The sequence below is a fragment of the Caretta caretta genome, chromosome 3 (assembly GCF_965140235.1).
Source record: "Caretta caretta isolate rCarCar2 chromosome 3, rCarCar1.hap1, whole genome shotgun sequence".
Taxonomy (NCBI): domain Eukaryota; kingdom Metazoa; phylum Chordata; order Testudines; family Cheloniidae; genus Caretta; species Caretta caretta.
The window spans coordinates 106,315,386-106,342,309 of NC_134208.1; the positions used below are offsets into that span (position 1 = coordinate 106,315,386).

Here is a 26,924-nt window from a genome sequence, read left to right on the forward strand (position 1 = left end):
GTTGATTTATTTTATAATTATATGGTAAAAATGAGAAAGGAAGCAATTTTTCAGTAATGTGCTGTGACACATTTGCATTTTTATGTCAGATTCTGTAAGCAAGCAGTTTTTAAGTGAGGTGAAACTTGGGGTACACAAGACAAATCAGACTTCTGAAAGGGGTACAGTAGTCTGTAAAGGTTGAGAGCCACTCCCATAATTGATGCATATTGAAATGGCTCCACAGTGGCCTCCCAGTTTAAGCCAGAGAAACCTTTTGAGCAATTGATCAACTAGTAAAAGGGCTCCACCTACTTCTGACCTCCACACCCCATCAAAATATTCCTCTGACTGAGAGAAGTGGGCAGGTGGCTGGGAGGTCAGCAATCCTAAGTTCTGTTCCAACCCTTTCCACTGCCAATACCTGCAGCTTCACCGGTGACAATTTCTGCAGCATGGTTATGTATTATCAGTACAAAAACCTGCAGGGATGGCACAAACTACACTGAATTTAATATAAAAATAAATATGACAGGACAACTGTACTAATTGTATTATTTAATTTGTATTGATTAAACTCTTCAACTTTTTCATTTAAATGGAATGGTCACAAAAATTCTAGTCTGCTGCAGAGCCCAGGGACCTTGCTGTAGATGTTAGAGCTGGTATTTTGCAGAGTGCACAGGGCAGGTCTATGAGGAAGGTAGATATTGTTAGCCCTGTGACAGATTAGGAATATGTGTGTGTCAGATTGTGAACTCCACCTTGTATTTGTGCACCCTATTTCAGGGGCTGCACTTTATACTGTAATCTTCATGTTGGAGTGTGACCTCATAATGTATTGCAACCTTCATTGTAGATTAGAGCAGTGCTAATAAGCGATGGTCACATAAACACCACCCTATACCGGAAACATACTGACCGCTATGCTTCCAGCTTTCATCCAGACCACACCACACAATCCATTGTCTACAGCCAAGCTCTACGATACAACCGCATTTGCTCCAACCCCTCAGACAGAGACAAACACCTACAAGATCTCTATCAAGCACTCTTACAACTACAGGTTTCAGAGTAACAGCCGTGTTAGTCTGTATTCGCAAAAAGAAAAGGAGTACTTGTAGCACCTTAGAGACTAACCAATTTATTTGAGCATGAGCTTTCGTGAGCTACAGCTCACTTCATCAGATGTATACCGTGGAAACTGCAGCAGACTTTATATACACACAGAGATCATGAAACAATACCTCCTCCCACCCCACTGTCCTGCTGGTAATAGCTTATCTAAAGTGATCATCAGGTGGGCCATTTCCAGCACAAATCCAGGTTTTCTCACCCTCCACCCCCCCCACACAAATTCACTCTCCTGCTGGTGCTAGCCCATCCAAAGTGACAACTCTTTACATAATCAAGTCGGGCTATTTCCTGCATAAATCCAGGTTTTCTCACATCCCCCCCACCCCCATACACACACAAACTCACTCTCCTGCTGGTAATAGCTCATCTAAACTGACCACTCTCCAAGTTTAAATCCAAGTTAAACCAGAACATCTGGGGGGGGGGGGGTAGGAAAAAACAAGAGGAAACAGGCTACCTTGCATAATGACTTAGCCACTCCCAGTCTCTATTTAAGCCTAAATTAATAGTATCCAATTTGCAAATGAATTCCAATTCAGCAGTTTCTCGCTGGAGTCTGGATTTGAAGTTTTTTTGTTTTAAGATAGCGACCTTCATGTCTGTGATTGTGTGACCAGAGAGATTGAAGTGTTCTCCGACTGGTTTATGAATGTTATAATTCTTGACATCTGATTTGTGTCCATTTATTCTTTTACGTAGAGACTGTCCAGTTTGACCAATGTACATGGCAGAGGGGCATTGCTGGCACATGATGGCATATATCACATTGGTGGATGTGCAGGTGAACGAGCCTCTGATAGTGTGGCTGATGTTATTAGGCCCTGTGATGGTGTCCCCTGAATAGATATGTGGGCACAATTGGCAACGGGCTTTGTTGCAAGGATAAGTTCCTGGGTTAGTGGTTCTGTTGTGTGGTATGTGGTTGTTGGTGAGTATTTGCTTCAGGTTGCGGGGCTGTCTGTAGGCAAGGACTGGCCTGTCTCCCAAGACTTGTGAGAGTGTTGGGTCATCCTTTAGGATAGGTTGTAGATCCTTAATAATGCGTTGGAGGGGTTTTAGTTGGGGGCTGAAGGTGACCGCTAGTGGCGTTCTGTTATTTTCTTTGTTAGGCCTGTCCTGTAGTAGGTAACTTCTGGGAACTCTTCTGGCTCTATCAATCTGTTTCTTTACTTCTGCAGGTGGGTATTGTAGTTGTAAGAAAGCTTGACAGAGATCTTGTAGGTGTTTGTCTCTGTCTGAGGGGTTGGAGCAAATGCGGTTGTATCGCACCCACCTGCTGAAGTGAAGAAACAGATTGACAGAGCCAGAAGAGTACCCAGAAGTCACCTACTACAGGACAGGCCCAACAAAGAAAATAACAGAACGCCACTAGCCATCATCTTCAGCCCCCAACTAAAACCTCTCCAACGCATCATCAAGGATCTACAACCTATCCTGAAGGATGACCCATCACTCTCACAGATCTTGGGAGACAAGCCAGTCCTTGCTTACAGACAGCCCCCCAACCTGAAGCAAATACTCACCAGCAACCACACACCACACAACAGAACCACTAACCCAGGAACCTATCCTTGCAACAAAGCCCGTTGCCAACTCTGTCCACATATCTATTTAGGGGACACCATCATAGGGCCTAATCATATCAGCCACACTATCAGAGGCTCATTCACCTGCACATCTACCAATGTGATATATGCCATCATGTGCCAGCAATGCCCCTCTGCCATGTACATTGGCCAAACTGGACAGTCTCTACGTAAAAGAATAAATGTACACAAATCAGACGTCAAGAATTATAACGTTCAAAAACCAGTTGGAGAACACTTCAATCTCTTTGGTCACTTGATTACAGACCTAAAAGAGGCAATTCTGCAACAAAAAAACTTCAGAAACAGACTCCAATGAGAGACTGCTGAATTGGAATTAATTTGCATTAAATTAGGCTTGAATAAAGACTGGGAGTGGATGGGTCATTACACAAAGTAAAACTATTTCCCCATGTTTATTCCCCACCCCCCACCCCGCTGTTCCTCAGACGTTCCTGTCAACTGTTGGAAATGGCCCACCTTGATTATCACTACAAAAGGGTTTTTTTTTCCTCTCTCTCTCCTGCTGGTAATAGCTCACCTTACCTGATCACTCTCGTTACAGTGTGTATGGTAACACCCATCGTTTCATGTTCTCTGTGTATATAAATCTCCCCACTGTATTTTCCACTGAATGCATCCGATGAAGTGAGCTGTAGCTCACGAAAGCTTATGCTCAAATAAATTTGTTAGTCTCTAAGGTGCCACAAGTACTCCTTTTCATTTTGTACTGTGGGCTTGACACCTAATTGAATGATTGGGGCTGTGAAGCTGTGACAGAGCCGTCAAGGGCCATCAGTAATGAATGTCTTTTTCCTACTGACAGGTTTCAGAGTAGAAGCCGTGTTAGCCTTTGTCCGCAAAAAGAGCAGGAGTCCTTGTTGCACCTTAGAGACTAACAAATGTATCTGAACATAAGCTTTCGTGGGCTACAGCCCACTTCATCGGATGCATGGACTTTTCTACTGGAGCAATGGGCTTTCTATCATTAAGGCCAAACCCATGAAATCAGACTAGGTGGGCGGGGCCTGCATTTAGGACTGCTTGTTATTTTTCAAAGATTCTTAACTCTCTAGTGTGCATTGTTAAGAATAAAATGTCTGAGGTTCAGAAAATATTTGGCTGCCTCTGTATACCTTGCTTTCCTGCCAAATTGTCTCTGAAGGGATTAATCGAGAAACTAGAGTTCCCCCAGGCAGAAGACCTGGGGGAATGTGGGCATGTCTACACAGGCAAAGTTACAGCGCCACTCGGAGCACAGAAGAAAAACCGCTGTTGTGTGTTCACACTGACAGCTGCCTGTGCAATAGCGTGTTCACACTTGCAGCACTTGCAGCGCTACTCGGAGCGGTGCACTCTGGGCAGCTGTCCCACAGAGCACCTCTTTCTCTTTTGCCGCTAAGACTTGTGGGAAGGCAGAGGGGGTCGTGGGGCATCCTGGGTCCTGTCCCAATGACCGGTGATGGATTGCTTCACATCCCAGCAATCCCTGTGCTTCCGTCCACACTTGGCGCCATCTTTCAACGGTTTGTTTACTGCGCACCCTGCCTCTTTCGGGCTGCAGGAATGGGTCCCGAACTGTTGACCAGTGTGCTGCTCGCTCTCACAAACACGTCACAAGTGGCAGTGGAGTTATTCTTTAAACTACAAAGCAAGAGGAGTTTGAAATTGATCTCGCCACACGTAGTAGCTACAACACGAGATTGCTTGTGGCATTCATGGAGGTGCTGACCACAGTGGAACGCCTCTTTTGGGCTCAGGAAACAAGCACTGAGTGGTGGGATCACGTCATGATGCACATCTGGGATGACGAGCAGTAGCTGCAGAACTTTTGCATGAGGAAAGCCACATTCATAGGACTGTGTGATGAGCTCACTCCAGCCCTGCGGCACAAGGACACAAGAATGAGAGCTGCCCTGTCACTGGAGAAGCATGTGGTGATTGCACTGTGGAAGCTGGCTACTCCAGACTGCTACCGATCGATCACTATCATAAAACGAAAGGGAAGGGTAACCACCTTTCTCTATACAGTTCTATAAAATCCCTCCTGGCCAGAGGCAAAACCCTTTCACCTGTAAAGGCTTGAGAAGCTAAGATACACTCACTGGCACCTGACCAAAATGACCAATGACGAGACAAGATACTTTCAAATCAGAAGTGGGGGGAAACAAAGGGTTCGTCTGTCTGGGTGATGCTTTTGCCAGGAACAGATCAGGAATGCAGTCTCAGAACTTCTGTTAGTTAGTAAGTAATCTAGCTAGAAATGCATTAGATTTCCTTTTGTTTAATGGCTGGTAAAATACGCTGTGCTGAATGGAATATATATTCCTGTTTGTGTGTCTTTTTGTAACTTAAGGTTTTGCCTTAAGGGATTCTCTATGTTTTGATTCTGATTACCCTGTAAGGTATTTACCATCCTGATTTTACAGAGGTGATTCTTTTATCTTTTCTTTCATTAAAATTCTTCTTTTAAGAACCTGATTGATTTTTCATTGTTCTTAAGATCCAAGGGTTTGTGTCTGTATTCACCTGTACAAATTGGTGAGGATTTTTATCAAGCCTTCCCCAGGAAAGGGGGTGTAGGGCTTGGGGGGATATTTTGGGGGAAGACGTCTCCAAGTGGTCTCTCGCCCTGTTCTTTGTTTAACACACTTGGTGGTGGCAGCATAGGGTTCAAGGACAAGGCAAAGTTTGTACCTTGAGGAAGTTTTTAACCTAAGCTGCTAAGAATAAGCTTAGGGGGTCTTTCATGCAGGTCCCCACATCTGTACCCTAGAGTTCAGAGTGGGGAAGGAACCTTGACAGACTCATAAGCTGCCTCTGTGAATGGGAGTCAGTGGTTTAAGTCTTAAGTTATCCGTGCCCCAGTCACTATATCTATAAATTGGAGCTACTTACCTTTGTAAAGACCTCTGAGAGCCACAGAACATGACAGTGCCAAGACTTTTATTATTCCTAGTTTATAGATCAGCAACTGACATTTAGTAAGGTAGAAGTCTTGCCCGGGAGCTTTATAGATGGAAATCCTGGCTCTGATGATTGTTTGCCATGTGACATTAGGCATCCCTTTGCATAATTTAGTAGGCCATATGCTCTGTGAGGGTCATCTCCTCTAGGTCTAACGTCAGTACGTAACTCTTTGTTGTTTATTTTTATGTCCTTATTTCTTTGTAGCTCCAGTTATTTGTACAGAAAACATAGGGCTAGATTCACAAAGATACTTAGGTGTGGTGACACTATGCATTGCCATACCTAATTTTTTGGTGCTAGAAAATCAAACCAGGATTCACAAAGCCTGTTTGACCACTAAACTCCATTGTCTAATGAATGGGGAGAGAGAGACACCTCAGAATGGAATTCACACACACACACACACACACACACACACGAAAAGCCATCATGCTAGGCAGCTCTTCACCTAAGGCAGCTAATGAGAGATGCCAAGCCAAGGGGCTGTCACGGAGTCCCTGGGCGATGCTCTGGAACTGCTCCCCATGAAGCCAGTCAGGACTCTGGGGCAGTCGCCTTTCTGTGAGCAGCCTGTCTCCAGGACACGCAGCTCACACAGCTTCCACTTTCCTGGGTCTGACCTCGGAGCATTCAGCATCCTCTGCCCCTCCGTGCGCTTCCCACAGCGAGTCCGCTCAGGCGGGGCTCCTGGGGAAGCCAGAGGGTCCTGCACCCCAACTTCGCAGTCAGACGTGACTCTCAGCCAGCCAGTAAAACAGAAGGTTTATTAGACGACAGGAACATGGTCTAAAACAGAGCTTGCAGGTGCAGAGAACGGGACCCCTCAGCTGGGTCCATTTTGGCGGGTAGTGAGCCAGACAACCACGTCTGCACTTCACTCCATCTCCCAGCCAGCCCCAAACTGAAAAACCCCCCTCCAGCCCCTCCTCCTCTGGGCTTTGTTCCTTTCCCGGGCCAGGTGGTCACCTGATTCCTTTGTTCTCCAACCCTTCAGCTCTCACCTTGCAGGGGGGGAAAGGCCCAGGCCATCAGTTGCCAGGAAACAGGGTGTCGGCCATTCTCTGTGTCCAGACTCCTGCACACACATGCCCTCTAGGGCTCTGCAATGATCATACACCCTTACTCCACCCCCTAGATACTTAAGAACTGCCTGGGGGAAACTGAGGCACCCCCACACTATTCAGAGGAAACATTAAGAACAGTCCCACTTCGTCACATCTCTCCCCCCTTCGAGATCGAACTGAGCGGGGTCACTTTAGCCGGTGACCTGGGGAAGTTCGAAGCCACCAACATTCCCATGGATGCCCCAGCATCTCTCCCATTCCTTGGTAGGAGTTACACCAGGCCCTTCCAGTTTCACGCCCTCCCTTAGGTCAGGGGTGGTCGATAGCACTCGCAGGCCGCATGTGGGAAGGTTTATGCAGCCCATGCCCTTTGGCCACCCCAAGAATGTCTCCCCATTGACCATCACCTTCTGCTCCCACTGGAGGTCCGGGGGCCTGGCCCCAGGAAACTCCACACAGACATATAGGTTGGGGTCAGGAGTGGGAGCCTGTCCACATCCCCAACCACCCGGCTGACGGAGTCTATGGCCTTGGGACCCAGCAAGGGAGCTAGACACCGGGGCTTTTCCGCAGGGTCCCCTTGGTTCAAATCGCCAGCCTGCTCAAAGGCAGTGAGGTGGGCATCCACACACCCCCCCCTCCTTAACCAGGGGCAGCAATTTAGTCTCGAGGTTCCCTGCGGAACTGGCCCCCTGGGGTCTATCCCCACTCACCCCGGGGAGGTCCCCTAGGCCTCTCCGCTCCCCCACCGCCAGCTCATGCTGCTGCTGCTTCTGCAGCTTTTTCTCGGGCTCTCGCTGTCTCTCACAGTCCTCTTGCTCTCTCAGACTCAGCTCCAATCCCGTCCGTCTCGATCCCCCGATGGGGAACCCGATCGTGAAGACCCTCGTCTGGTCGGGGACAGGAGTCTTGGCGATGCCTGGCTCCCGCTTCAGCTGCTCCCAGATCCTACTATAGCCCCAGTTGGGGTCAGGAATCTGTTCCTTAGAGCGGTCATCCTCCTCCAGCTGCACGATTGACTCTGCTTTGGTGAACTTTCCAACGCTCAACCCTCTCTTTTTGCACAGGGTTACAATGTCCTTCTTAAGGAGACGGTGACAGGCCATCACTCCGCTCCTCCCAAGTTGTTGTGGACTCACAGGCCCGTGTGTTCTCAGCTCCCCACGGTTTCCAGGGAGAACCCCTAGTGTGCCAGCCCTTCTCGAGGTCACCACCTCTTTGCCAGGGTCGAGCTGCAGACTCCTCCGCCCCTTGGACTGCTCGCTGCAATCCCCAGGGGAACCCTGCTACTGCACAGTCCTTCTCGCTGGTCACACACTCCCAGGGGTTAACCGCCCCCCGAAACCGCTCCTCTCTGAGCCTTCAGCAGGCCTAGTCCTCGGCAATCCCCCTTCGTGTTACTGCTCCCCAGTCACTTACTGCAGGAAGCACCATCCACGGGGTGCAGTACATCCCACCTCTGCCACCAGTTGTCACGGAGTCCCTGGGCGATGCTCTGGAACTGCTCCCCATGAAGCCAGTCAGGACTCTGGGGCAGTCGCCTTTCTGTGAGCAGCCTGTCTCCAGGACACGCAGCTCACACAGCTTCCACTTTCCTGGGTCTGACCTCGGAGCATTCAGCATCCTCTGCCCCTCCGTGCGCTTCCCACAGCGAGTCCGCTCAGGCGGGGCTCCTGGGGAAGCCAGAGGGTCCTGCACCCCAACTTCGCAGTCAGACGTGACTCTCAGCCAGCCAGTAAAACAGAAGGTTTATTAGACGACAGGAACATGGTCTAAAACAGAGCTTGCAGGTGCAGAGAACGGGACCCCTCAGCTGGGTCCATTTTGGGGGGTAGTGAGCCAGACAACCACGTCTGCACTTCACTCCATCTCCCAGCCAGCCCCAAACTGAAAAACCCCCTCCAGTCCCTCCTCCTCTGGGCTTTGTTCCTTTCCCGGGCCAGGTGGTCACCTGATTCCTTTGTTCTCCAACCCTTCAGCTCTCACCTTGCAGGGGGGGAAGGGCCCAGGCCATCAGTTGCCAGGAAACAGGGTGTCGGCCATTCTCTGTGTCCAGACTCCTGCACACACATGCCCTCTAGGGCTCTGCAATGATCATACACCCTTACTCCACCCCCTAGATACTTAAGAACTGCCTGGGGGAAACTGAGGCACCCCCACACTATTCAGAGGAAACATTAAGAACAGTCCCACTTCGTCACAGGGGCATATGCCAACTCCTGCTGCTTTCTTGGAGCTAGGTGCCTAAATCTGGGCTGCAGGGAGGTACCACTCTTGTGGGATTCTCAGCTGCAAACTCTGTCTTGGCTTTAGGTGCCTATGCCATTTTTTTCAATGTCGGGGTGGGGGAAAGGAGCTCCCTCATAACTTTTAGCCCCATAGTTAGTGTATTCACCTGTGACATGGGAGACCCTGGGGGTCAAGTCCCCTGCCAGCTGAGGGGAGAAAAGATTTGCATAGGGATCGGCCACCTCTCAGTGGCGAAGGAGGTCATTGAGGGAGGCAGGGGAGAGAGAGAATGGCTCTGTAGCCTGGTAGTTAGCACACTGTCACTTGTGAGGTGGAAAATCCAGGTCCCCCATGCCTATGACTCTTTTGAAACTATTCCATTGTAGAAAAATAATTTTAACTAGAGAGATGGAGCCCAGCCCTCAGAATATGCCATAGCTCAGTGGTTAGGGTACCCACGCAAGAGGGAGCAGATCCCTGTTCAAAACCCTTCTCCCTCTAAGCTGGAGGGGGGAATTGAACAAAGGTCTCCCATGTACTCAGAGTGTTCCCTAACCTCTGGGCCAAAAGCTGTGAGAGAACCTGCCCTTCCCCTGGCTGTTTTGTGTAAGCTTACCTTAAAGGGGCCCAATCTGATAGGCAAGCTGTAAGCATGCTTACTGGATTGGACCCCACAGGCAAGTTAGGTGGAGGGCCATCTATCTTCCCTGGGTTTGTGAATCACTCTGGGGCTTAGGTATCTTGGTGCCTGGTGTGCACATGCCCAGAGGCAGAAACACAGGTGCCCAGGGAACTTTTACTACAAACATTTAGGTGCTGAGTGAGTTTAGGTGCCTACAGTCTTCAGCAGCAGTTGAACAGGAGTTTTGTGAATCTCAGTGGGGCTTGATTCTGGGATTTAGGCACCTAACTTGTAGTTAGGCTCCTCAGTCCTTTTGTGAATGTAGCCTATAGTTTTTAGTAGGTGTGCTTCTTAGGGGGTTTCTCTGTGTTGCAGCAGCCTTCATTGCCCCTGGGAAACCACTGCATCAGCTGACAGCATGGCAGACTTTCTCAGATGAGGCAAGCACAGAAGAAAAATTAACTTACAACACAAAAAGAAAAGGAGTACTTGTGGCACCTTAGAGACTAACCAATTTATTTGAGCATGAGCTTTCATGAGCTACAGCCCACTTCATCGGATGCTCACGAAAGCTCATGCTCAAATAAATTGGTTAGTCTCTAAGGTGCCACAAGTACTCCTGTTCTTTTTGCGAATACAGACTAACACGGCTGTTACTCTGAAACCTTACAACACAAGTTCCATAAACCATTTTTTAAAATAAATTGCTGTATACTCTTATACAATCTATTTGGAACTCATTGTTTTACTTCAACACTTGATCTCAGAGGCTCCTTTTTACAGTTCATTTAATTGTTTATACGTATGAGTGTTTCTATAGTGCTCATCACCATAATACTACTCCCTCCCCCACCCCATCTCCAACAAATCTTCAAATATCTGGACTCCAGTGCTTTACTTTATGTAAATTAACTACAGGGTTTTAAACTAAAGCTCAGCCAGATATTTTAATGAACCTTCTTATTAACAACTTGTCTTTGAAAAATGTGTCCTTAATTTTACTAAATATGAAGAAAAAGAAAAAAAATCTCAATGTGGGCCTAATGCTGCCACACTTATTCATAGGTATACTCGCTAGTTGTCCTGTTCAAGTGAATGAGCCTTCTTAAGCATCCACTTCTGCAAGATAGCAAGTGCCCTTGATTCATCCAGAAATAGCTAGGAATAGCAGGTGCTCAGACCCCAGAATTGCTTATTGTCTCCCAGGATTGGGTTGATCCTGCACCACTGAAGCCTGTGGGAGATTTTCTATTCACTTCGATGAGAGCAGGCTCTGGTCTATGAATACAGAGCATTCATGTGAGCAAGGGTTGTAGGAGAGGACTTTTAATGTATAAGTATGTTTGTGGAGAACACCCGAAACAAACTTAAATTCTCTTCAAGCCATTTGGGAAAATCTAAAATCAACCAGACTGACCTAGATGTGTACTTAAAAATCATGAGTATTTTTAAAAATCTTAAAAAAAACCCCAACCAACAGTCAGAAACAAAGTGGGGTGAAGGATAGGAGAAAGAAATCACATGTTCCCTACAATTGTACAAGCAAGTCTCTCAAATTCACTGGGGATGAAGAAGGAGGATGGTTAATTAATGCAAACAAAGAAGAAAATTCTGGCTTATTAGCTGGAAACTGTTGTTAGATGTCTCTGTTGTTTACCTGCTTCAGAAATCAACAGTCCTGGGGTCTGGAACAACATTATCCAATCAGATCACAAATAAAAATGTCTGTGCTCCATCTTCCTCATCAGATGCAGCTTATACTTAATCTCTTTCGAATGCTGTTTATTTGTTTTTCTTGAATGATTACCTTTTATAGGCCTAATGGAGTGTTTTCCAGATACACTGCGTTTGATGAAGGTATTCAGAATAAGAGGGGCAATTCATTTCCGTGAACATTGCGCATTTTTGCCTTTTCATATAAATAATAGCTCTGCCTCATTTATTTGCCTTTAGAGTTCATACATTTTGATGTTCACATTAAAAGTCAAGAATTCCTTAAATTCAAGCTTTAAGTGAGCCCCCTTCTCACAAACTACTCCAAACAGTTACCACTACTAAGTATACATTTTTTGAATAACCTCCTTAAACAGAATAAGTGAAACCACTATATTTGAAATTATCAAAATATATTGCCATCATTTATTGAAAGTAGTTTATTATTAAAATATTTGCAATTGCTTATTCCTGAACAGCTGAAGTGAACATAACAAGCCATAACATTTTGCTTTTGTTTCCTTTCAAAATACTTCTGGAACTCAACTTCATTTATATTTAACTTCCTTTTTTTGTCAAGTATGACAATGATTACAAAAACATACAAAACACTTCAGTAATTCTGAGCAACACACTTCTACTCAACCTCTCTCCAAGTGCGTACATCCACCTTCAGGTCTTGTTTTGCTTCAGATCTTTAGCTGTGCAAGGTATTTGCGAGACAACATCACTATTCCTTGTTGTCCTTTGTGCTCAATGTAGAACTATATATTATCATATTAGTGGTACAGATGAATTTGTAAGGCAATCCGCACCAGCAGTTGTACTGTACAGAAAGAGAGGAAAATTTGCCCCTTCCCAGCAAGAATCATAAATTTAGTTGATTGGCTAGCCATGACTGAGATTATAACATGTACAATTATACATTTTCACCAAAAGCAAAAGGTGTATTACAAAACTACAATATAATACAAAATAGATTGGGCATTGAGTAAACTTAGTTTTTATGTATTTTAGTTCTACTGTGTTCTGGTTATGTCTTATAGGTTATATTTTTGTGTGTGTTTTCTACATTATGTATAAATACATGTGTGCACACACACACACCACCTACAGTATGGTGTCATAACTTGGAATAACTTGTTTTATTTCTTCAGCCATGTGATATAAACCCCAGACCACTTGACAAACAATGGAAGGATGTGACCACGTGCATTTGCTTTTCACTTTTCACCACTTCACCTGTACCCTACCCAGTCATATAGCTGTGCCAGAGCTACTTTCAGGATTTGCAACCTCTGAGCAGCTTCAAATAGGCACCACTTAAAAAAAAATAACCTGCCACAAAAAAGTTTCCTTCTTTCTCCTCAAACGAAGATAAAGTAAAAAGTACAGATCGAAAATTACATTTGCTGCATCAGTGAGGGATCCACAGTTTAGAGGCCTGATGTCATTGGTACTGAGATATTAAGGTGATAAGTCCTTACTTCCAAATATGTCTACATCTCTTAGGTATTTCTTTCAAGTCTAGAACACATTTGTTATCCCACTCAGCTGGGATTTCCGATTATCCAGTGAAATGTGTGTAAATATATGCACACTCACACAGAGACCTATGCATTTGGATCCCTGGTGGTTCACCCCATATGAGACCTTAAATTTGCTACACTCTGAAATACAGAAAATCTATTTTAAATCACTTTTGAAAACTGTATTTTAAAATTTTCCTCCAAAGCCTGTCTGATAGCTAAGGCAACCTGGTTTTAAAGGTGAAGGGATGTGAAAAATAGTACCTATTTAAAAACAAAATACAACTCTAAAATATTTTCTAAACTAATATCTCTAAAATGCAGCATAAAAATACATGATGGTGTTTGATGGTCTGAAGGTTTTATTGGTACTCTTGGAACAATTTGTGTTATTCACTTATGGTTTCATCACATATGAGTACTGCAGTCTTCACAAACGAATGCTAATAAATGTTACACCAGCACACACCATTAATATTGTACACACAGATATTCACTTTATGCTTTTTAATGCCATCTAACTGCTACAGTCAGTGGAAAAATATTTTGTTTTAAGTTTCTAATTTCTCTAGCTTCAATTTCTACTACTTAGTATTGGATATCAGTCCAATAATACGGAGGGGAGAAGAAATTCTTAGGAGACTTCAGATTGCAATGAACTTGCAAAGCAAAAATTCTTTTTTGGGACTAATTATGTTGGAAGAAAAAAAACCTTCTTTGAAAGATTTTTTTTTAATTCTATTTCACTACTGACAAATTTGCATATAAAACATAAAAACAAAAATACCAGGAAGGGAATAAAAGGGCTCTGCAGTGTTTCTGGTTAAAATCAGAATGCACTTCTGTTTCTCTCCCTCTGTACTTTAAGTACTAAATTCTTTATATGGATGTCTAAACAAATGTGTGGAAGAGAGTGACTTAATTAGTAGGAACTTTTGCATGTAGAGAGAGAAGCAACAGATTGACTAACCCAAATCAATCCATATCGGATATGAATATGAAAATACAAACCTTCTGATCTTTTACCTACAATTTCTAAAATATTTGCTTCAGGTTGCCAAGCCTTTCTGCTAACTCAGCTTCAGCACAAGTTCAAAACATTCTGGAAAAATAAGATTTTTTTTCAGTCTGTAACATCCAATTTTCAAAGTTCCTGTGCTGTAATTTTTAGTGTGTTTATATTTTAATTTATTCTTTCATTGTATACAATGTGCTTTTCAACTCCTCTCTGGGGAAGAACACTAATATGCTGGCTTGATGTTACCCAGCACCTCATCCTCCCAGTTGGGGAGACAGCAGAAGAAGAAAGCACAGCCTATTAGAATAATAGTGCTGGCCCAACCAAAGCCGTATGCCCAGCTGAACATATTAGCTCCCCTCATTTCGATGTCTTCTGTGAACTTCACTGGATAGATGACCAGGCATATGATCTGGAATATTGCTAAAGGAAGGTAAAAATAAACAAATTGAAAATGAGTGACAATTAATCTCATCACATTTCTTACTCTGACTTTATTGGCAGGTAGGTGCACTCCCCTCTCAGATATTTAAGGACTTAGCTGCAATCCTACAATCAGATCAGTGCAGGTATACCCTTGCATTCTTGCAGAGGTCCATTGACTTCAATGGGACTCAGCGCAGGTATGAGGGTCTGCCCACACAGATCTTATGGCAGGATCAGGGCCTCATTCTGGAACCATTATACACACAGATCTCTCACTGACTTCAAAAGGATGTTTTGGGTGCAAAGTGACTAAAGAATTGGGTCCTTAACCCTATGCTTGAGAACAATTCAAACTAACACAATGGCAATGATGCTTAATAAGAGGAATGCAAATTTCTTTAACCAAGCATAGATGCAGAGGTGGAACAATCTGGACTAAAAGAATCAAATGTTGTAGTTAAAAGTCCTTTACTTTAGTATTTGCATAGCAGTTTCCAGGGCAAAACATACTTGTGTGTTAGAGACATTGCTGCTGGGATTGTTGTTTCACTGTTTAGTTACTTCCACAGAACTATCAGAAAGAGTTCAGAGCAAAGCATTCTAGTTTATCTGCTCGCTTTATGTCTCCCCCATCATGTCACAACACCCACATCCTGTTTTAATTTTGAAGTGAAACTTGATTTGCATCCTTGGACATTGTAATGATCATTACAACATGCCTAATCTCTGAGGATGCAAACCAAGTATCACTTCAAAAGTAAAACAAGCTTTTCTCATTCATAAAAATGAATCATGAACCCAATTAGAAATATGTGTGGGGTGGATATTTTTAGGAGGAGAGAGAAGGAGGCTTTACTCCAGCTAGCAGGTATCAGAGTTAGAACAAACATCAGTTTAAGAAGCAATCATCAGTCTTACCAGCGACAAAGAGCAAGCCACCGATTCCTCGCACAAAGTTGAAACGAAGTATGTCAACAGAGAATGCAATGACTGCTAGGGCGAAACAGATGACTAGGATCACGAAGCCGACGAGGTAGGTGGCAGCTGCTGCTCTTCCCCAGGCTTGAAAGGAAAGGGGGAAACATGTTATATAAAACAGTACATGGAAGTAGGTGTCACCTTTAGGTCTTTTGTTTGCTTTAATTCTATCATTGTGGAGATTCTCTCCCTTATAAGCATACAATATTGCTTTGACTTAGTATCAGAAATGTAAGTGTGGCTTTTAGGGAACCATAGACGTCTGAGCAGAGAGTAATTATTTATTATCACTATTTATATGTGCCATAAGTATGCACAATGCTTTACAAGCACAAGAAAAAAGACAAAGGTTGGGATTTTCAAGAGCACTCAGCATTGGCCTAGCTCTGCTCCCATTGAAATCAATGGTAAAGCTCTCACTGAAGTTAGTGGGAGGAGAGTTAGCCCACTTTTGAAAATTCCATTCATGGTCCATGAGCAAAACAGACAAGAAGGATGTGGGGAGGACAAAATCAGACAAATGAAGGGATATCAACCTGGGCAATGCAGTTTTCTGCTGGGACCAAGAGATAGAAGCTGTTTGACATCATGAATTTGTAGTTACTTTTTTAATTGATGAAGAAATGAGTAATGCTGTAATGGAGGACTAGTACTGGAAGGCTTAGCAGAAGAAGTTAGGATTAATGTGAGATCTGAATAAGGAAAGGGTGATTGGTATACAAGATAAGGGAGCCTATGCCCACATAGAGGAAATGAGAGATGTGAAGGCAACCAATGCAGAAAGTTATGGGTAGTCATAAAGGGAGTGGAATAAGTCACATTCAAGGAATTGGATTTTGGCAGCTTTATTCTGCATGAACTGGAGCATGAAGTGAGAACAGAACAGAATGGAGAACAGAATGGGGTAGATTTGGAATAGTTAAGGGGAGAGATTACAAAGATTTGGACATGGTTTGTACCAGTAGAAATAGAAGGGAATAGGTGGCTCTTAAAGATAATGTAGACTCAGCACCAAAAGGACTTGGAACCAGCTTAGATGTGTAGGGAGAAGGAAAGCGAGCAGTCCAATGACTGGTGGAGTTACCCAAACTTCCCAATTTTAATTATTTTAAGTACCATGTGGGATAAGAGAATACATTCAAAGTGGACAGGTTCATGGGACCAGGATATGTCTCAAGTATAACTTCAAGTCACTCAGAGGCAGAAGAAGAGGACCAAAAAGACATTCAGAAAGTAACCTTATTCCAGTAACCTTATTCCAGAATGTTCTCCTCCATTTGCCACTGCTAAGTAAGAAATCCCTTCATGGCAACAATGGGCATCAATGTCCGGGCACCAGAAAAATAACATCCCTTCCTGAAAAGCAACCTACAGTTTCCTTTTTAAAATAAATGCTGGCTTCTGAAGATTCAAATCCCATTCTCTTTCCAAACAGCAGACACAAGCATAGGCAAGCATCATGCAACAACAGGCCATTTCTTAACCACGAGGACAAGTAGTTGACTATTTTGACTTTGAAGAGACCAAAGGTACTAATTCAAGAGTTTTAATTTTATAGGTAGACAGTCGTCATGCATCTACCATGCGTCCACCTACTCTAAAGACTGGTTGCCTGCATTTACACAGGGGATTAAAACAAAGAAATCATGTAGGCCCAAATCCTGAACCTGTCTCGTATAGGACTAAGGGGCATAGCAGAATACACATGAGGGTTCCACATGGGCATGGCCCAATCCTGAAGACAGTCAGCCAGGCCTAGAAAGAATGTGGAGAAGCTCCACAGCAGCCCTGCAAACTGGACCCACATTGCTGCTGACAAAAGAAGGGAGTTTGTGCAAATGAATAAATATAACATCACTATCAGCAATTTGCATTCCTCCTCAACCACCCCTAGTATATCCTATCCCTTCCCTCCCATGTGGAACTGATGCAGGGTTAGGAATGGAGGACGGGAACGGCTTGGTTGGAATTTTTGGTCTGAAACCTGTACTAATTCTTTCATACTGGATGTCATTCGCTGACGCTCCCAATGCTGGTACTGGCCATTAGGTTCAAAGCTGCCACAGCCAAAGGATTCACTTGCTGATCATTACTGTCTAAATATGCTTAAACATAGCATGGAATCAGCTCAAGAAAAAATGCTTCCTGGATTAAACCATCTATTTAAACTATTTATTGGGATTTGTCATACAGAATAATTCACAAAAGTATTATAAAAGTTCAGTAGAAAGCCAGATCTGTATACTCCTTGAGCAAGGGGAGTTTGGAATATCAAGTACAAACATTCCAAGGACTCAAACACCTTATAATTTGGATGGACTCTGAACAGTTGACTCTCTAAAAAAATGGCATTGTAGGGGTCTCACATTTATTGAGTCTCAGGGATCTCCTTATCAGATACACTTACTTTACAAGTAAAAAGAAGTTTTTGTATAACTGCCTGCTGTGAAAGCTCCTCCTGGAATCCATTTGCTGTGAATTATTTGCTCAGCTCTGGTAATAATAAACTAGCAATGTACTTAGCTTTGGGAGATGTCTAGTGACGAAACTGCAAAGATTAGTGTCAAGTCCAGTTTTATTTAATGTCTTCATCAGGGCTGTCCTTAAGGGGAGCCCAGGGCAGTGCGGCCGGTCACTGGCGGTGCGGCAGCCCAGCTCAGGTCCCTCCCTGGACCCTGCCTGCCAGAGGGTCTCCAGCGGGGCCGGGCCGGGGCCAGGACAAGAGGAGCTAAACTTCCCCGTGAGTCAGCAGTGGGGGGAGGACGGGGGGACGGGACGACACGACTTAAAGTGACAGTGAGCTCACACTTCCCTAACACTCACACACACACACACTGTCTCTCTCACACACAGACTGGCTCTCATACCCACATACACTCTGCTTCTCACGAGTCACAGTCCCCCAATACAGATTGTCACACACACACACAGTCTCATACTCTGTCACACAGTCCCCCAACACACAATCCTACACACACACACACACACTGGCTTTCTCGCGGGCTCTCTCACACACACACACTTGTATTATTATTGTTGTTATTACTGCTTGGTACTTACTGTCAAAATGCTCATGGTGAGCCAGGAGGGGCGAGGGGCTGCAGGAGGGCCCTAGGCTCTGGCAAGATGCAGCCCCCATGTGGCAGCGCGAAGCCTGCCTTGAGCCACTGCCACAGCGTCTGCTGCATAGGAAGCTCGGTGTGTGTCAGCAATGGCGGGGGTTCTGGGGGACCGCGGGCAGGGGTGGTGGCTGTGCCCAAGGGCAGCTCTACCAATTTCGCAGCCCCAAGTAGTCACCGCCGAGTTGTCGCCGCAGCGGGAAGAGCAGCAGAGCGGCCACCGAATTGCCACTGCGGGACACGGACGGCCTCCCCCTTCTAAATGCCACCCCAAGCACCTGCTTGGAAAGCTGGTGCCTGGAGCCGGCCCTGGCTGAGTCCCCTCGACACACTGGAGTCAGAGGTGCCAGCTGGGGACCACTTTCAGTGGAGCATAGGGGCACCAGTTTAATAATACTGCGTAGGGCCCCATAAATCCTAAGGACGGCCCTGGTCTTCATAAATAAAGAGGGAGTAAAATGGTCATGGTCACGAAATTTACAAATGATACTGTGGCCTTGTCTAATTTGGCCACAAATTTTCTATTATTGCTTCCACCATTTCAGCACCACGAGTGGCAGCAGGAGTTGGCATATTAGTATAGATAGGACTGAAGATAGCTGTTGGTGTTTTTTGCCATTGCGTCTTGTGGACCTGCTCTGAGCAGGATTAGACAACATCGTGCTTGAAACAGTGAGTCCTACAGCCCTGTTTACACTAACACTGCTACTGTTCCTAACACTGGTGGAAGCAACAGTGGGAAATGTTTGGCAAAAGAAATGCAAGAAAACCCCAGTATAGATATGCCCTAAATGAGAGCATTTGACAATACCAAGGAGTATAGGGCTTGAAAAATGTACTGGACACCTGTGTTAAGGGTCAATATAAAGATTGGGGTAGGAAGGTTCACCACAGAGCACCTGGTGAACACCACTATTACACACACACACACACACACACACACACACACACACACAAGACTTCCAGATCTGAGGGAGAGTGCTAGGACTCCTTTAGAGTATTATCCCTGGACTCTAGATGGAGGTCCTTCTTTCTGATCAGCTTCTGCCTCTCAGCTGTCTGACAAACGTGAAAGACTCCCCCTGTCCATGAGTGTGCTAAAAGAAATGACAGATTTTTGCTCTCTTTCCATCCCAGAGCTTTCTGACTGTTGAGTGGGCCTCAGCTGATCCCCAGCTCCCAGCCTTTGTTTGTGGGGTCCTTTGTCTATCTCAGTTGCTCAACAGCCTTTCTCTGGGGTTAGCCATTGTCTCATCATTTTCATGCTGTTTTTGCTTGGGCAACTTGAAGCTCTATGCCTCCTGACAGAGGGAGAAAACACTGCACCAGTTTCCATTTGGTTCACATTTGTAAGGCTAGTTTTGCAATCATAAGTGAGAGGTGTTTATTTGTTAATGTTTCAGTTCTGGAGAAATTGATGTATTCAAACCCTTTTTAGCCAGAGAGTTTCTGATTCAGCACTGGCAAATAGGTGCTTATGATATGGTCGCAAAACCACCAATGCAATTTTGGGCTGCATATATAGAAGCATCAGATCATGCAGCAGTGAAGTAATAGTCTTTTTTTATGTACTCTGCACCAGCTTCGCCTGAAATACTGCCTTTAATTCTGGACATCTCATTACCAGAAATATATTTCGGAGTTCACAGAAGAGCAACTAAAATGATTCAGGGCTGAAAGGATATAATTACTAGGAAAGATTAAAAGAGTTAGACCTATATACCCACATCTTAGCTAAGTGATTATTTAGAGAAGAACGTAAGTCTACAGATATTAGAGGACTGCAAGCACCAAGGAGGGAGAGGAGTTATTTAGGGTGGCATTACCAGAAATGAGATGAAGTTTAAAAAGGAAGAGAAATTAGCCTGAATGTCAGGAAATCTTTTTGACAGTGAAATGTGTTCCCAAGGGAAGTGGTGAAAACTCTATTGCATCGGACATTAAAAATTAGATTGAACCAAAACCCTAGGAGAACATTCTGTAGAGAGCAATCCTACAGCAGCAGGAACATGGACTAGATCATTTAAAGTATCAGGACTTTTCCATCTATAACTTCTGATTTTATAAGTTTCATTGCAATGATCAGTTGGTGAGGTTGTGAATAATTGCCGTTCTAATGGCTGAAGACTGGGAACGGCTGATAGTGATGTTATATTTATTTTCTGTTATCATAAATGGCTGCAGGTTGTTTGGTTCAGCAACAGAGCAGCAGGTATGAAATGTGATCTTGTTGACCAAATAAGGAGGTCTAAGCTCTCTTCTGGTTCATCCTGAGCAGGAGTCCATGGTAAAGGGAATTTTCTTGCACACATAATGACAGAATAAGGTGGATATGCCCACATCAGAGTGCAAGAAATGCAGGATTCAGAGATTGTTTTGGAGGAACTAAGATTGTTAATTGCACCCTTTATTTTACTGGTGCGAGTTTTGAATAAGCCATGGCTACATCTGGAAATTGTACAAAACAATGCCCACTAGTACAGCAACAGGTTGACACTGGGTGGGGGTCCTATGGTAGACAAAATGCTGGCAGCTTCCAGAGTCTGTATAACCATTGTACTGTAGTTGAACATGCTGAAAAGCAGGTAGTTAACTGGTCCGGCAATACTCATCTCCACTGGGATGCTTAGTCTGGTACCCTGGCAGGAACCTTATATAATGCTTCCTAGTTTAGGTAAAGCTATAATACTTGATTTGGGTGGGTTGGACACAGCAACCTTGATAGTGTCTCTTTTACTGTCATTGACTTTTGCTGAGCACACACTGCAAACTACATTCAACTTCCCCTAAAGCAACTCTTGTATCACAAAGCTGATAGGAATACGCACAGAGGGGTAAGGTCAAGAGAGTGTAATATATCTTTAACATTCCTACCTAACTCATCTGAGCTGCCTGATAAATCTATCAACAAACTTGGCTGAGAGCCTGCTGAATCAAAGTCCACCCAGTCTCCCAGCTACACTGTTACTGCTACACATCCCCAGATGGACTTAACAAATAACTCACGGAGCCTGGCTCATGCTCATAAGATTCTAGCCTTTTTTTTTTTCCTGGTAAAGATCCAAATTAATGTTTCCATGTATTGTATGTACTTTTTCAAATCAATTATTGTGAATTTCATAAATGCCAATGGATTATTAAAACATAACCAGCAGGGCACTAAGTACCCTGTTAGGTACTTGACCATATATACTTTCTGTTAGAGGATGGTAATTCAAATCTAAAATAACTGTGAAGCTAAGAACCTTAAAAAAATAAAAATGTTTATCTAGAATCAAGAGGACATTCCCATCCACAAATATTGGGTCTAAACCTACAAGTGTCTTTTTAAGGTACAAAGGCAGAAAAACAATTGCTTTGCAAACAAGCCCTTACCAGTAATACATCAAATACAGCATATCTGACCAGCACAGACTAGACACAAAAGGAGGATTGTTAATCCAGACCAGCACAGACTAGACACAAAAGGAGGATTGTTAATCCAGCAGCATTCTGGGCTACATAACCTCAATTCAAAATGCAGTGCAATGCGCCAGCTTTTGCATGTAGTATATTGGTAACATGCACATGCTGGCACTCAGGAGCTTCCTGGCCTGAAACCAGAACAGTTCTCAAAACAAACCCTCTTTCCAGCTACAAGCTGACCCCCACTCTTCTTTTTGTCTTTCCACCCTTTGTCCGTTGTGGGACACCAGAGCCCCAGGTTTCAGACATGTATTAAGAAGCAGTTCAATTTAGGAACCATTCCAACAGGAAGATTTTTTCCCCCCCAACTAGAGGGCATGGTTCAGTTTCATCTCCCCTAATCAACATGCAATGGACATGCAGATGCTTGATTAAGAAGCTGATTCCAATGTAGCTTTAAATTAGTGAGGGGATCCACCTTGAAGCTTTCTTTTCTTATCACTGGGAGGGGAACAGAATAGGGTGGAGTAATTAGATATTACAAAGAGTTATGCGTCTAGATTAATAAATTAATTGTTTTAACTGCGGCAGCCCTGTGCATGCCTATTTTGAGTTAAAATTCTTAGCATTTTTAAAAAATAAAATAACATGTTCCATATTGGTATGTTAAGAAAATCAAACCGTGGTCTGACATGTTATGTCCTTTGCCTAGATGTAGATACTATTTGAACAGAATAATTTTGACAGTACAACATTAACCTCATCAAGATTATTCAAGGGACAAAGTTGAGTTGGTTAAAATAACCTGTCAGTAATTAAGGCTATTCTTCATTTATAACAGCCATAGGAACAACAGTTCTTTAGCAAAACAGCAGAATGTGGCCCTTTCCCAAAGCTCCTGGTTTTCTGGGGTGAAGTATGAAACAGTCATATAGTACTAAATCTACAGCATGTATTGAAAGAAACCTAAGTGCAGTAACTCTGCTGTGTTAGCAAAAAAAAACGAGGAGTACTTGTGGCACCTTAGAGACTAACAAATTTATTTGGGCATGAGCTTTCGTGGGCTAAAACCCACTTCATCAGAAGCTTATGCCCAAATAAATTTGTTAGTCTCTAAGGTGCCACAAGTACTCCTCGGGTTTTTTTGCTGATATAGACTAACACGGCTACCACTCTGAAACCTGGCACCTGTTTTTTTTTAGCCTTTCTTCCCTTTGTAGGAAGGGTCTGGGAACATGGAGTTACTTTCTGAGGGCAGCCAAATTCCTCCCACATAAGAGTAAAACCTACAGACATCATCAGGGTAAAAAATTATGCTGTTGCTCTCACAATGAGTTCTGCATTTTGCTTGCGGGCAAGTGCTATAATGGAAAACTACTCACAAACATTAATCCATCCACACAACAGATACAGTATCCCAAATGGTTTATCCTCTGTTTCCACACTCCTAATACCCGTTTTAAATCCAGTATAATCCAAGGTTTCTGAGTTTCCAGATCATTTTGGATGTTTATCATCTTGATACAATCATTGTATCTGTTCCTCCCCCACTAAGAAGGCTGTAAAAGAACCAATATGTGCAAAGAACAGCCTCTGCCTTTTAGGGAGAAAAAATATATTCCATTTTCCTTTTCTTATCCTCCCAAGCTTCCCCAGTCCAGTGCATTTCAATGAAGTTCTGAAGGTGTGTCTCTGTATTTGACCCTAAATGTTTCATTTTATAAAACAACAAATGTAATCAGCAAGTACTTTGGCAGCAAAGACCATACCCTGAGAATATGTGGTGAGAGTATTAAGAGGAGGCAGCTGAACCGAACATAATTTACTAACATTTTTAGCCACTTCGAAAATATATACACAATATCCCCCTGATTTAGTTTCAGATTTTTCAGCTGCTTCATATAGTGACTTCCTTCTCTATAATATATGTATGTGTATCAACTAAATACCATTTTCTTTCCATACTCAAAACACATTTCACTCTATTTGAAATCACAGGTTGAGAGGCACCAAAACAGCAGAATTTCCTTAGTCCAGAACGGTTGGACTCCTGTTTCCCTCACTCCCTCCAGAGTATTATGAGGAGGGTAGTTAAGATGTTGTCCAGGTATGGCACTCCAGAGGCTGGGCATGTGTGCTGTGCTAGCAATGGCCAGCATTTATCAACACACTCATCAGAGGGCAAAGAGGTTGGCGACTTCAAGGAGCCTCATGTAGGTCACAAATAGTGCTGGTGGAGAGCCAGCAATAAAGGAGAGAAGACATGCAAAGAGCCAGATCTGTTCACTTGATTTTAAAAGACTCCATCTGCTATTCTTTTTCATTTACTTCCATTGTGAGTCCCTCATCCAATTGCTTAATGTTGGACTGACAGGGAAGCCTGTTCAAAAGCAACCAGAGGCAGATAAGGCCTGGTTTTCTGTGTAACTATTAACTAGGAAATGCTGTTAATGCTAGTCCTGCAAACGCCAACATGTCCTGAACCCCCCATTAACCAGCCACACAGGGGGAACAATTGGACCCTTCCTAAGTGAGGAAAGGGGTTGTTTTGCTAATGGCCGTTGGTAGAGGCAGTTATTTTGCTAATAAAGAAGGCACCAATTTACAGCTGTCAAATATTGGCAGGGATAACTGGGGTGGTTGGAGTAGGGTGAGCTCAGGCGTGTGGCCTGGACTCTGACACCCCATTGCAAACACTTACAGTAATCCATGAGGGACTGGCATACCCAGTTGGGGAAAGTGTCCCACCGGGTGCAGCTCTCCCATAACGACGCTTGGTGCTGGTACGGCGCTGACTCCGATTCCAGCCAGCCCCGGCCGGACAATGCAATGATGCCCAAGATGATAGCTAAGCCCAGGAGAAGGGGCAGGAGCCACCTGCATCTCCAGCAGGCAAGGGTACATATCGCCATCTCATGCAGCAGTCAGGGCCTTCAGCAGAGAATGGATGCACAAGCCTGAGAGCTCTTTCTGGATTCTGCAGGGCGGGGTGTTTTAAGAGAGAGTGTGTGTGTGAGAGAGCGAGAGCTGCTTTTTAATCAGCAGAAAGGCAGTAAGGGAGGAGAGAGCCCCACCTAGATTCCAGTGACTAACAGCAGCAATAACCTGTTGAGCCAGAGAGGAGCTGCCGGGCTGGGCTCAACTCCCTTGCTGCTCTGTTCCTTTCCCCTGGCTGCTAAACAAACCATGGTTCCAATTACACTCCCTAGTCTAGGCACTTAACCCTTTCCTAGCAGGCACTGCCCAGCGTAAAGTGCACCTCACGAGTTCACAAGTCTTTTTGCAGTATGAGAAGATTCAGGGCTGCCCTAGGCTGTGAGAAAGTGAGATTTCATAAGAGATGCAGTATTTAAAATCTCACTGAAAGGCACTACAAAAAGTATTCTCTAGTGGCGCTGATCAAACTGTTTGATGTAAAAAATATTTAGTATAAAATCAGCCCATTTTTTGGTCCGTGAATCAGCCACAAACTGATCCTGCATTTCTTCTAACATCGTCATTATTCATAATTATTTCCCAAATTAGTTTGAAGTATTAGTTTCCAACCTGTAAGTTGTTCATGAACTGATGACTTTAACTCTTCACCGTTCATTATTCATGTTATGTTGTAGCTTGTAGCTGGTTACTTAAGTCTAACAGATCTCCTTCAGTCCCCACATATCAGGCTGTATCTTTAACATCTCCTTGTGGATGTCCTGTTGGCAGTTGCCACTAAATATGGCTAAAACTAAGATCCTCTCATTCTTGATAATGTTGCTTACACCCAGAGTCTGAGCACTGAAAACAAGTCAGTTACCAAAAACTGATAGCATTATGAGCTACCAAAAATTGATATTATTAATATGTTAATCATCTAATGTATTGAAGGCTTAAAACGTGTTGTTATTGAATTAAAATGTGTGACTTCTCACCCAATTTTGAGATAGCAAAAATGCAAATTAGGGGCAAAAACTGTCTTTAGAATGGAAGTGAGAAATTATTAACAAGAAAATCTGCTTGTTTTAACTATAGCTTACCTGCTATTACAGTCAGCATTATGCCAAGTGCCTGTATATTGACTGACATTAATTAAATGATTTATTGGAATATATGGCCAGGAAAATTAAGTTGGCATCTCGCCCCAGAATTTTTAGAATCTGCAAAGACTTGTGACATGGTAACACCAAACAGCTTATAAAGTATCACTCTTTTTTCCTAAAGTCTTTTTTAAAAGACTCCACTGGCAAACTCTGGAAAGAAATATAGCTGTTCATACCAATTTCAATGAAACCTGAATGAAAGAAGTGGCTCAGTTAATAAAGTTATTAAGTTTGCTTCCCATAATGTATGTAATTTGTTCTTAAAAATAGCTCTGTCATTATCTGCATATTTGATGCTTAGTATGTGACATATTTGTTAGTGTATAAATGACAAGGCATGGCTATGAATTATTGTTACCTAGAAGGTACTTTTGAACTAAATTGATACTTTTAATTATTTAATTATTAAATAAATTCCTACATTTGAAATTGTATTGGGTTGAATTGATGGACAGTCCCGCCATTTAATTAACACATAAAGCTTATAATTGGCATATCAAGTTTGACTGGCAAATTAATGAAGCATTTGTTTTAAGATCTATTGTTCTATACTGGTATTGAAAATACCTATCCAGAAAAAATACAATATATTTACCACTGTGTTAAGATTTATTGTGAAAATATATTGGTTTATTGCTTTGACATAGATTTTTTTATAAAGTTTTAGTATTCTATGTCAGAATCATTTGTTTAGAAATTATGAACACTATTATCTAACCAACTTTATTTTTCATGCTGTAATTTCTAATGTTACCATAAATATTATTTTGGTTAATAAAATGTATAAACTTATAAGAATTCTTAGCTAAGTCAACTGAGATACAAACAACGGCAAGAAGTGTAAGATGGGTAAGCGATAAATTGAAAATTTCTTAACGAATATACATTTGATACCATATGTCACATATCATGCCCATATTTTTGAATGATCTCTCTCTATGGATCCTTACATCAAAGCTACACCCAAATATTGCTACTTCTTCCTTTATAACATGTCCTGTTTTCTGTCTGCTCCAGACTGCCAAAACTCTCATCCAGGCCCTTGTCATATTGAATCCTGACTACTTTAA

General features: G+C 43.3%; 1 protein-coding gene across 1 annotated transcript; it reads right to left on the reverse strand.

The window, feature by feature from the left end:
- Positions 1–11,725: 11,725 nt before the first annotated feature.
- Positions 11,726–24,918, reverse strand: PERP (p53 apoptosis effector related to PMP-22). Its single transcript, XM_048844417.2, has 3 exons — positions 24,477–24,918; positions 15,192–15,335; positions 11,726–14,270 (listed from the first exon to the last, which is right to left on the reverse strand). The coding sequence occupies exons 1-3, from the start codon at positions 24,685–24,687 to the stop codon at positions 14,071–14,073; spliced, it is 555 nt and encodes a 184-aa protein (XP_048700374.1). The 5' UTR covers positions 24,688–24,918; the 3' UTR covers positions 11,726–14,070.
- Between the last annotated feature and the right edge of the window lie 2,006 nt (positions 24,919–26,924).

Excerpts from the sequence above, each read along its gene's own strand:
- PERP (XM_048844417.2), bottom strand. The coding sequence starts at position 24,687 with ATGGCGATATGTACCCTTGCCTGCTGGAGATGCAGGTGGCTCCTGCCC. Across the intron at positions 15,336-24,476 it reads CCAGTCCCTCATGGATTACT|CCTGGGGAAGAGCAGCAGCT; the intron begins GTAAGTGTTTGC and ends TTTCCTTTCAAG. Across the intron at positions 14,271-15,191 it reads TGGCTTGCTCTTTGTCGCTG|CAATATTCCAGATCATATGC; the intron begins GTAAGACTGATG and ends ACCTTCCTTTAG.